This window comes from Vitis riparia, chromosome 13 (assembly GCF_004353265.1).
Source record: "Vitis riparia cultivar Riparia Gloire de Montpellier isolate 1030 chromosome 13, EGFV_Vit.rip_1.0, whole genome shotgun sequence".
NCBI classification, from domain to species: Eukaryota; Viridiplantae; Streptophyta; class Magnoliopsida; order Vitales; family Vitaceae; genus Vitis; species Vitis riparia.
The window spans coordinates 6,630,878-6,643,730 of NC_048443.1; the positions used below are offsets into that span (position 1 = coordinate 6,630,878).

At 32.8% G+C, this 12,853-nt stretch overlaps 2 protein-coding genes across 2 annotated transcripts; one reads left to right on the top strand and one right to left on the bottom strand.

Moving 5' to 3' along the window:
• The first annotated feature begins 1,692 nt into the window (after positions 1 to 1,692).
• LOC117927897 (MDIS1-interacting receptor like kinase 2-like) lies at positions 1,693 to 6,292 on the top strand. Its single transcript, XM_034847621.1, has 3 exons — positions 1,693 to 1,741; positions 4,692 to 5,326; positions 5,781 to 6,292. The coding sequence occupies exons 2-3, from the start codon at positions 4,771 to 4,773 to the stop codon at positions 6,170 to 6,172; spliced, it is 948 nt and encodes a 315-aa protein (XP_034703512.1). The 5' UTR covers positions 1,693 to 1,741; positions 4,692 to 4,770; the 3' UTR covers positions 6,173 to 6,292.
• A 525-nt stretch (positions 6,293 to 6,817) lies between these two features.
• LOC117928227 (cytosolic sulfotransferase 8-like) lies at positions 6,818 to 7,297 on the bottom strand. The gene has a single exon (XM_034848143.1). It carries the CDS (start codon positions 7,295 to 7,297, stop codon positions 6,818 to 6,820), a length of 480 nt encoding a protein of 159 aa, XP_034704034.1.
• Positions 7,298 to 12,853: the final 5,556 nt, after the last annotated feature.

Here is a 12,853-nt window from a genome sequence, read left to right on the forward strand (position 1 = left end):
ATAGAAGAAAAAAAATTCACTTTTCACTCGAAAACAATTTATCTGGAAAAGGTGATGAATTAAAAAACAAACACTTGTGAAAAAAAATTGAGTCTAAGATATTTAGTACTAAAATTTAATAAATGAGACCCATATATAGTTGGACCAATGCATCAAACAAGGTCATTGACAAGACCATTCTAATATAATATCTACTAAAATTTAATAAATGGGACCCATATACAGTTGGACCAATGCATCAAACAAGGCCATTGACAAGACCATTCTGATATAATATCTACTAAAATTTAATAAATGGGACTCATATACAGTTGGACCAATGCATCAAACAAGGTCATTGACAAGACCATTCTGATATAATATCTAATCCAAATTTGTGGATTACAATTGTTGATGGAAATTAGCAATGCAACCACTTTTTGACTCCATTCAAGGCCACAAAAGTCTTCATCGAAGGGGCATGTAGTTGATTAGAAAGATATTTTTTATATTGATATATTAATATATATATATATACATTTTAATTCACAACTGAGATATATTTTAATTGACAATCAAGAAATTGTTTCGAATAATAATAAAAAACATAAATAAATTATTTTAAGTTGATAATTAATTCAGTTTACACTATTATTGGAACATATATATAAAAAAAAATTCAAGATTATTAAAGACAACTTAAAAAAATTTGGAAACAAAAACTTATTGAGTTAAGGCATTCTTTTGGATGATGAAAAATATAAGTATAATCATGTTGTGTATATTTCCATTTTTTTTATTTTTCAAGTACATGAATAGGAATTTTTTTTTCTATATTTTGTTTTTCAAAAATAATTTTATTAAATTTTAAAATCTAGAAATATTTAAAAATAAAATAACAAACCATATTTGTAAAAGAAATGTTAAAAATTATATATATATATTTTTAAAAAATAGAAACAAAAATTTTATTTTATACATAAGCCAATTCTTGGTTAACAAAGAATTGATGAGATACAATTCCATGCATACTCAATTCTTTTATTTATGGTCGTCTATTGTTAATCTACAATTTTAAAAGTTTTCCCAATTTATTCATGTCAAATTAATGAAAAATGAAAATAAAAAGGAAAAAGCTATTAAAAACTTCAATGTTTTAATTACAAGCCATGTGGCCTATTCTTTTTGCCCATTGATGTTCATATTCATAGAATGCAAGTAGAGTATTGGTCAGTGAATCATGCTAATGGAAATATTGCAGGTAGAGTGTCAAAACTAACTAGCTTTATGTCTAATGCTGATTAACATATTTGAAAACTTTGTTATGGGAAATGACTATGTAGTTAAAAAAAAATATTAGATGCATCTAGATTTGAGTTTGAGTGTATAAATAAGTAATGAATATCCTTCATTTCCACCCATCCAACAATGGCCCTTCAATATCTTTCATCCCATTCCTCCCTCCTCCGACTCATCACCATTCTTGGCTTCTATATCATTTGTCATTTCCCTTTTTATTCATTGTCGTCATCAGTTCATGTCTCTTCTACATCTACTTCTACTCCTACCACTTCTCCTTTGATTATTGAGCACGGAAAAGAAGCACTCACTCTTGTAACATGGAAATCCAACCTTCATACTCAATCACAATCTTTCCTTTCTTCTTGGTCTGGAGCTTCCCCATGCAATCATTGGCTTGGAGTTACTTGCCACAAGTCAGGAAGTGTCTCCGGTTTAAACCTTCATAATTGTGGTCTAAGAGGTACGCTCCACAATCTCGATTTCTTTTCACTCCCTAATCTCCTCACTCTTAATCTTTATAACAACTCCTTCTATGGAACCATTCCTATCCACATTGGTAATCTTTCCAAATTGATCACCATCCTTGATTTGGGTTTCAATAATTTCAATGGCATCATACCTCACCAAGTTGGATTGCTAACATCTCTTAGTTTTCTTGCTTTGGCTACCAACCATCTAAGAGGTCCTATCCCTCATTCAATAGGAAACTTGAGGAATTTAACCACTTTGTACCTTTATGAGAATGAGCTTTCTGGTTCGATCCCTCAAGAAATTGGATTGTTAAGATCTCTTAATGTTCTTGAGTTGTCAATTAACAATCTCAGTGGTCCCATCCCGCCTTCCATAGGAAACTTGAGGAATTTAACCACTTTGTACCTTCATACTAACAAACTTTCTGGTTCGATCCCTCAAGAAATTGGATTGTTGAGATCTCTTAATGATCTTTCTTTGTCAATTAACAATCTCAGTGGTCCCATCCCGCCTTCCATAGGAAACTTGAGGAATTTAACCACTTTGTACCTTCATACTAACAAACTTTCTGGTTCGATCCCTCAAGAAATTGGATTGTTGAGATCTCTTAATGATCTTGAGTTGTCAACTAACAATCTCAGTGGTCCCATCCCGCCTTCCATAGGAAACTTGAGGAATTTAACCACTTTGTACCTTTATGAGAATAAGCTTTTTGGTTCGATTCCTCAAGAAATTGGATTGTTGAGATCTCTTAATGATCTTTCCTTGTCAACTAACAATCTCAGTGGTCCCATCCCGCCTTCCATAGGAAACTTGAGGAATTTAACCACTTTGTACCTTTATGAGAATAAGCTTTCTGGTTCGATTCCTCAAGAAATTGGATTGTTGAGATCTCTTAATGATCTTGAGTTGTCAACTAACAATCTCAGTGGTCCCATCCCGCCTTCTATAGGAAACTTGAGGAATTTAACCACTTTGTACCTTTATCAAAATGAGCTTTCTGGTTCGATCCCTCAAGAAATTGGATTGTTGAGATCTCTTAATGATCTTGAGTTGTCAACTAACAATCTCAGTGGTCCCATCCCGCCTTCCATAGGAAACTTGAGGAATTTAACCACTTTGTACCTTCATACTAACAAACTTTCTGGTTCCATCCCTCAAGAAATTGGACTGTTGAGATCTCTTAATGATCTTGAGTTGTCAACTAACAATCTCAGTGGTCCCATCCCACCTTCCATAGGAAACTTGAGGAATTTAACCACTTTGTCCCTTTATCAGAATGAGCTTTCTGGTTCGATCCCTCAAGAAATTGGATTGTTGAGATCTCTTAATGATCTTAAGTTGTCAACTAACAATCTCAGTGGTCCCATCCCGCCTTCTATAGGAAACTTGAGGAATTTAACCACTTTGTACCTTTATCAAAATGAGCTTTCTGGTTCGATCCCTCAAGAAATTGGATTGTTGAGATCTCTTAATGATCTTGAGTTGTCAACTAACAATCTCAGTGGTCCCATCCCACCTTCCATAGGAAACTTGAGGAATTTAACCACTTTGCACCTTTTTCAAAATGAGCTTTCTGGTTCGATCCCTCAAGAAATTGGATTGTTGAGATCTCTTAATGATCTTGATTTGTCAACTAACAATCTCAGTGGTCCCATCCCGCCTTCTATAGGAAACTTGAGGAATTTAACCACTTTGTACCTTTATCAAAATGAGCTTTCTGGTTCGATCCCTCAAGAAATTGGATTGTTGAGATCTCTTAATGATCTTGATTTGTCAACTAACAATCTCAGTGGTCCCATCCCGCCTTCCATAGGAAACTTGAGGAATTTAACCAAATTATATCTTTCTTTTAACAAAATCAATGGCTCAATTCCTTCTAAAATGAGACACCTTACACATTTGAGATCTTTGGAGTTATCTGAGAATAATTTGATCGGCCAACTACCGCATGAGATATGTCTTGGTGGAGTACTTGAATATTTTACAGCTCAAGGAAACCATCTCACTGGATCCATCCCAAAGAGCGTGAGAAACTGCACTAGCTTGTTAAGAGTTAGGCTAGAAAGAAACCAACTCGCCGGAAATATAACAGAAGATTTCGGTATGTACCCAAATTTAATTTATATTGATTTGAGCTACAACAACTTGTATGGCGAGCTTTCACCTAAATGGGGGTAGTGCAATAGCCTGACAAGCTTGAAAATCTCCAATAACAATATTTCTGGTATGATACCACATCAACTTGGGGAAGCAACCAAACTAGAACAACTTGATCTCTCTTCAAATCATCTTGTTGGGGAGATACCAAAAGAATTGGGTATGTTGAAGTCAATGTTCAATTTGGTGCTAAGTAACAACAAACTTTCAGGCAACATTCCTTTGGAATTAGGAAATTTGTCCGATCTCGCACATCTTAACTTGGCATCAAACCATTTAAGTGGCCCAATTCTCCAACAAGTCCGAAACTTTTGGAAATTGTTGTTCTTAAATTTGAGCAATAATAAGTTTGGGGAGAGCATTCCCGCTGAGATTGGGAATGTGATCACTCTTGAGAGTCTTGACCTTTGCCAAAATATGCTGATAGGAGAGATACCACAACAGCTCGGAGAATTACAAAGCTTGGAAACATTGAATCTCTCCCATAACAACCTCTCGGGTACCATCCCACCCACTTTTGATGATTTGTGAGGCCTGACATCCATAGATATATCCTACAATCAGTTGGAAGGTCCGCTACCCAACGTCAAAGCCTTTCGAGATGCTCGATTTGAGGCATTAAGAAATAACAAAGGTTTGTGCGGTAACATCACTGGTCTCGAGGCATGCAACACTGGCAGAAAGAAGGGGAACAAATTGTTTATTTTGATTATACTCCTTATTTTGAGCATTCTATTGCTTTCATTTATTTCTTATGGAATTTATTTTCTTCGTCGAAGGGTAAGGAGTAGAAAAATCAATTCTAGAGAAGTAGCAACTCAACAAGATCTATTCGCAATATGGGGCCATGATGGGGAAATGTTATATGAACACATCATTGAGGGGACTGAAGATTTCAACTCAAAAAATTGTATTGGCACTGGAGGATATGGAAATGTTTACAAGGCCGAGTTGCCTACAGGTCGAGTTGTTGCTGTGAAAAAACTTCACTCAACACAAGATGGAGAGATGGCTGATCTAAAAGCTTTCAAAAGTGAGATTCATGCTTTAGCAGACATACGACATCGCAACATTGTCAAGCTTTATGGCTTTTGTTCATGTTCAGAAAACTCATTTTTGGTTTATGAGTTCATGGAAAAGGGAAGTTTGAGAAACATTCTAAGCAACAAGGAAGAAGCAACAGAGTTTGATTGGGTTTTGAGGCTAAATGTTGTCAAAGGCATGGCTGAAGCTTTATCTTATATGCACCATGATTGCTCCCCTCCTTTAATTCACCGAGACATATCGAGCAACAATGTTCTGTTAGATTCAGAATATGTAGCTCATGTATCCGACTTCGGCACAGCTCGGCTTCTGAAGTCAGACTCATCTAATTGGACTTCATTTGCAGGAACTTTTGGTTATATTGCTCCAGGTGATTTTTTTTGGTGACTTGCTTATCTCTAAACTGCATCCATACATGTTTATTAATGTGTTATTTATTTCATCGGGATGGAACGGTATAATCAATCTTTAATACCTCAAATTTTTGGTGAAACCATACGAGTTGTCCTTTTGTTCTTTTGCTAAGAAATTAGGATGAACATGCTAATTTTTTTTTTTTGGAAATTTCCATGTTTAATAGTTAGCTCTTTAATATTACATTTCTCTCAGTACAATTTTCTTAATTGTTTTCTACATTACTTATTTGTTTGGACTATAATGTTAAATATTACCTATTTTTGTTGGGCTATAAGCTTATGGTGATGCGTAATTCCAATCGATGCATGGTAGAGTTAATAACACAACATAAGATAAAAAAAATTAAAATTAAAACTTTTGTAATAATTTAGCAAACAAAAGCATGATCAAATATTCCTTAATTGCAGAACTTGCTTATGGCTCCAAGGTGGACAGTAAAACAGATGTTTATAGCTTTGGAGTGGTCACATTGGAAACAATTTTTGGAAAGCATCCTGGGGAACTCATCTCATCGCTCTTTTCATCAGCGTCCTCGTCATCCTCATCACCATCAACTGTTTATCATTTACTGTTGAATGAAGAGATAGACCAACGTCTCTCACCTCCTATGAATCAAGTGGCTGAGGAAGTAGCGGTTGCAGTGAAGTTAGCACTTTCATGCTTGCATGCTAATCCCCAATCTCGACCAACCATGCGACAAGTTTGTCAAGCACTCTCAACACGGTGGCCGCCATTGTCAAAACCATTCTCCATGATTACTTTGGGCGAACTGCTTGGTCATGGAGGTGAAACTACTTGAGGGTCTTCACTTATCCTTGTATATATATTTGTTGTCATGCATTGTGTGCGCCTTGGATTTTACTTTTCATTGTCTTTGTATTCTGTTTTCTTATTTCAATAAGTACAGTTTGCACAAAAAGGTTTTGCATCTTGCTTTATAAATCAAGTGTTATGCAAGTAGCTCTGAGCGAAGCTTTGATTCATTATGAATTGCTTCATGATTAAGTCTACAAATAAGTTAATAATGAAAATTTAGTTGAAATAAAGTCTTCATCTATCCAAGTAAAACCCTCAGTACCATCCATCCCATGTGGTCATTCATTATTAATATTACATCCCTATCATCCCCACAAACTCGTGCTACAAGATATATAATCATGTTTAAAAACACTATGAAACCATTTCTCATTTATTCTTATATATGAATTAGTTTGGAAAGTGTGTGTTTGGAAAAAAAATGTACAAATGAGCATTCATCTGTTTAAAATCAAGTTATTTTCATATATTTAAAAATTATACATTTTGTAAAAAGGAATCGTTATGGTTGAAGTTCTAAAAAAAATTACCATATTTTAAATGAATTGACTAGCTTTTTTAATAATAATTTAGTAGTATAAACATTTAACATTTTTCACGAAGGTTATCTTTAGAGAAGGGATTGGTATTAAGCCCTCCTTTTGTACTCTATCTTAACTACAAAATCATAATTATAGGACGCATGGGTTGCAAAAATTCTTGGGCTTTCAAGGCCATCAAGATTAATAGAATTCTGGTCATTTTCGAAAAGATCAAACTCACAGCAAGGCACAAGCACATGAGGGCTGGAAGTGAGCAGGGGGGTCTGTGCTGGAGCATAGTGATCACGGTTTACAATGGAGAAAGCGAGGGCCTTCAACCATGTGGTGCCTGATTTTGGGAGAGTGCACAGTAGCAAATCTGTGGCTTTCGCGAGGAAGTTTCGATGAAAGGCGATGATACCTTGAACGGCTGGTGATGGAATCCAACAGCCTTGGTATTGATAGAACGAAAACCCATTCCAGGCCATCTTCCTGGGAAGGGTCTTGATGAGACCTTTCAACTCGCTGCCCTGCATTTCATCGTCTCCAAATGCCTTGCTTTTGGAGATTTCAGCTGTTTTCTCCATGAGAATGGACAGAGGAATCTAGCCTGAAGGCCCTGAACCAGGTCAGCAAGCCTAACATGCAAATCAAAATTTTAAAATCTCTACATGTGACAGCTCTCATCATCTCTCTTATTTATTTATTTATTTTTAAATGTTTTTAATCTCTATATATACAATATTTAAGCCTGAAGCCAGAGTCCGAATATCAAGCCCGAACATTGAACTTGAGTCCTAAGCTTGAGGCCCGTAGGGCATGGCTTCGGGCCTTGGATTTGAGAGAATTGACTTGACCTCAAATGATCTCTGATCCAATCCAAAAGGCCCATCCAAAGCTTGAATATTCAAACTTTAGGCCACTCCCTGGCTCATTATAATCTCCACCCATTACATATTTTTCTAATTTCATATATATATATATATATATATATATATATATATATTTTAAGTTTCGATTTTCTTAATTTAATTAAAAAAGAATGAATTTATTTAATAATAAATACCGCACCAATCACTTATGGCACTATGGGAAAATATCATCTCCATTTCATAAAATAATTTTTTATTATTAAATCCTTCTTTGTAAAAGTATTATTCTACTAAATTAGCCACTTTAGCTAATATTTATATTATTAAATATTTTTATCAGAAAATACTAGTTTTCTCATACAATAAAATAGAAATTATAAAAAGGAACCATCTTGAACAACTTCAAATTAAAACTTTTTATTATTAATTCATAAAATTGAAATTATAAAAAAAAAAATCTTTTTAATTATACACTAGTTAAAATACATAAGCTAATTAAAATGAAGTCTTTTTATAATTAAATATTTTATTATAAAATTTAACCTCTTTTTATAGAGATACAATGAACCACTTATGGCAAAATAAATTATTTTTATTTTATGATAAAAATAAAATTTAACTTGTTTTGAATTACAACTTTTAATTATAAATTGATTGATACAATAAAATCAAAACTACAAAATATGATAGTGTTAGCCCAAGGGTTCTCCTAATCATGTTTTGATGATAACAAATTATGGTTAAGTTACTAATTGGTTTGTATAAAGATTTTCAAGTATTAATTTGGAAATTCATCAAATGACCTAATGGATGTAAGATCAAGACTTTTGAAAAACCTTTTAATCATAGAAAACATATGTAAGATGAATGCATGTGTGCACTTAAGATTTTCATATCATTTCATGCATCTTTGAAAACTCGGTTTATGCTTTAAAATTACATTTCTATCAAAATCCAAATTCTATCAAATGAACCTTAGGCAAAACGTTTCAAAATTGACATATCATTTTAGCTAAAGACCTTGCCTAAGTGCTAGAAGCAAAAAGACTATAAAAAGATAGGTTTTCAAGCAAAAAATGGTGAACCGATCGAGGCACTAGCCAACCGGATCAATCGACTAAGGTATTGGTAGACTGGTTACTCATTCCCAGTCGAGGTCCGATCAAGGGTAACGGTCACCTGACAAACATTTAATGTTCCAACGGCTAGTGAACTGATCAACCCCCAGCTCGACTAGTTGAGACAGTTTTTTGGTTTTTTGGCTTCCGATGTTAGAAACCTATAAATTGAGAGCTTCACTTCATTTATGAGTAAGAGAACACCCGCATTTATTTGTTTACATACTTGTTCTTACCATAAAAGCTCTCATTCTTTTCTTGGTGCATTAAATCTTCATTTGCATATTCTTTAGTGCACCTTTGTGATTCATCCTAGCCTTGAGTTGTACTTGAGCCATTGTTGAGCTAGGTTGAGAGATTCAAACTTGTTAATTGAGTGTTAAAACTTTCAAGTGAGTAGAGATTTGAAGAGATTGTGTAAGAACTCATTGGAGTCGGAATCCAAGTGTAAAAAGTGATTAGAAACTTGGTTGAAACTTCAAGTATAAGTGGAACCCTCACTCAATTAGGAGCTTGAGGAGAGTGGATGTAGGTAAAAAAGTACTGAACCACTATAAATTTGAGTTTGCTTTCTATAACCCTATCTCTTTATATTTGTGCTTTTTGTGTTTAATTTTTATTGTGTTTAAAATTTTTTTTTTTAACTCCGATTCACCCCCTTCTTGGGTGTTTTTATCTATTTAGATTAACCTTTTATTTTCTAGGTGATAAATTTTTTTATTTATTAATGCCTTAATATAATAAAATTAAAAAAAAAGTGGAAAAATCTCTTTCCTTCTAAAGTGATTAATTTTTTATTTTAAAAGAATTGGCTGATAATTTTATACCATATTGTCATAGTGAGTAATAGAGACCTAATTAAATACTTATAGCAAAAAATAGATTTTATTAAATAAATATTTTTATAACCGATCTTTTATTTATAAAATTAATTTTCTACTATCAATTCGTTGATGTTAATTTTTTTTTTTGACTTAATTAGTGTGTTAGATAGAAACTAAAAAGTTATAAAAATCCACCTTCTTACGATATAGAAGCATAGAACAATTGAACTCGATGTAGATCCCAAATTTCTTGAATATATTTGGACCTTTGCACCCATTATGGACCACAAAATTGCTTCTAATATGGGTAACATTTTCATTCTTTATAGTCTCTTCTTGAATATGCACATCATCCTTCATAGATACTTCCACAACTTGAGCTCCCTGTGGACCACCTCCTTCACCTTCAAATCTTCATCCACATTTACCATTTCTGTTTCTTGAACCATCTTCTTCTTCTTTCCAATGGCGCTGGCAATGCCTTGTTCTTTGGTAGAGAGACCACCTTGGTAGAGATGACAACAACCTCTAAGAGGAGGAGGTTGGAAGATGTTCTTTGGGAATCGTCTTTTGAACCCTAGATCAAGTTTAGGCAAAGTTAAGTATTACCTCTCCACATTGTGTTTTTATATAAAATTAAATCAAAGTAATTTAATTTATTTTTTTATTTTCTTTTATCTTTTTCAACGCATTTAAAAACAAAAATACAAGTCAATTATTTATAAAATACATTAAAAATTGATGAAAATTAATTATTTTATTTATAAATTATATAAAACTTTTATTAGTTTTCTCATAAATTATAAGTATTTTAATTATATTAAAATTTTAAAAATAATAAGAAAAAAAATTAAACTAGGAAGGGTAGGTATGGAAAATTCTTGAGTCCCCCTATAACTTGCCTAAATCCAAAGATGGATATCTTATTCCTTTTTTCCTTCATTCTCATATTTAAATAATTTAATTGATGATAAAATGAAAGAAAAAAATGATTCCTTTGAAAATAAAATCCCACTTATAAGTAGGTTTAGGAGGTATTTTGATTTTCTAGTACAAGTTATTTTCGAAAACATTTTTCAATTGTTTTTAAATTTAATTTTTTATTTTGATTTTGTAAAAATAAAATAAAATTATGAATTCAATTTGTATAATATAAACCATGTTTAATTCACGTCTTATTAATTTTTTTTTGAATTTAAAATAAATATTTTTTAAATAAAATATGAATATTAATAATATAATAAAATCATAAATCATATTTTTTTATAAATATTATAAAAATATGAACATTAACATCTTATAAAAGCATAATTGATTTATTTTCTTAAAAATAAATAATTATAATAATTCAAAATTAATAATCTCTAATAGTGTTTTATATGATTTTATAATTATTATAAAAATATGAATATTAACATTTTTATTAAAAATAATNGCTAAAGCGAAAGCTTGCTTGTTTTGTTGTAGTTTCACCATCAATTTTCATCAAAATCATGAAAATTGATTCAACTGCAGAAATTTGGGAGTATCTCAAGGAGGAATACAAAGGAGATGAAAAAATCAAGAACATGCAGGTGATGAACTTGATTTAAGAATTTGAAATGAAGAAAATGAGGAAGTGATGTTGTTAAAGACTATGTTGCACAACTTCTTTCAATAACAAACAAAGTTAGGCTGATTGGAAAAGAATTTTCCAATGAGAAGATTGTTCAAAAGATATTGGTTACACTTCCTGAGAAATATGAAGCTACAATTTCCTCTTTGGAGAATTTAAAGGATTTGCCAAATATTAGCTTGACAGAATTATTACATTCCTTGGAGGCTGTGGAACAAAGAAGACTCATGAGATAAGGAGATACTGTAGAAGGAGTATTTCGAGTAAGAATGCAGAAAAATGCAGGCTATAAAAATGGAAAGATGAACAACAACAAGCCATGCAGCAACAACCAGAAAAATGGAGTTTTTCCACCTTGTCCTCATTGCAAGAAGACAAATCATTCTCCACAAAAATGTTGGTGGAGACTAGATGTGAAATGCAACAAGTGTGGTAAACAAGGACATGTGGAGAGGATTTGCAAAAATCAATAGTAGGAAGAAACTAGTGCAGTAGTTGACTATTGCCAGGAGGAGCAATTGTTTGCAGCAACGTGTTATGCTAATAAAAGCACCTCTGAAAGCTGGCTTGTAGATAGTGGTTGTACAAACCACATGACAAATAATCAAGATCTCTTTAGAGAACTTGATAGAACATCTATTTCCAAAGTTAGAATTGGAAATGGTGAGTATATTCCAGTGAAGGGCAAAGGAACGGTTGCTATCAAAAGCCAAACAAGTTTGAAACTCATTTATGATGTTTTGTTTGTGCCTGACTGTGGACCCGCATTTTTCACGTGCGTCCCCACTCGATCGGCGAGACTCGTTTTTTTATTTGTGAAAAATTAATTTTTGGAAAAAATTGGAGTCGCCACTTATTTTATTTTTATTTTAAAGGGAAAATAAAACAAGAAAGAAAAACCCTAAAATGAGAGACTCCATAATTTTTGGAAAAAAGACATGTCTTTGAAAAACCCAAGTCTTGGTCCGGGGATCAGGTTACTTATTGGGAAGGTACCTCTAGGAGGTAGCACCCCCTCTAAGCCCTAAAAAGGTCTCTACTGACTAAGTTGAGGGAAACATGGCAATTAATCGCTTAATTATGGATACCTAAGTAAGCTAGGTGGTTCCAAAAAAAATAGCATGCCAAACAAGATCAAATCATAATAAAGAAAGGTTAGGATGCGTACCTGGATCTTCTTAAGCGCTATCACAAGACATCAAAGGTTAATTTAAACAATATATCATCCAACATGTATTTTATTAGAAATAATCAAACGATGAAACATGTATATCAGAACACTCAAGCATTATTAGACATAAGCATTATTTCACAATGACAAGCATATTCACATAATTCAGAAAGTAGGTGATAGGAGACATACCTGGATAGCATAGATAATTTGTAACGTGCTTCCTCAAGTTGTAAGGGGTTAGATAACAAATAATAAAATATAGAAATCCTAGCATGCTCATTATCTAATTAGCATAGCAAAAGTGATCAAAGTATATAGAATTATCAATTATCACATACATCTTGTATATAATTCCTAAAAAAAAAATAGATAGACATGATTTCAACAAGTGTCAAATGTGGCAACAAAAATAAATTTTGAAAAGATTTTCTTATGTAGGGGTTTCACCAATTCCCCAATCGATATACACGAATTTAACTTAGAATTATCCCATTTGTTTGGGACCACAAGCTTTGATTCGTGTTTTATTCAAAACTGTAA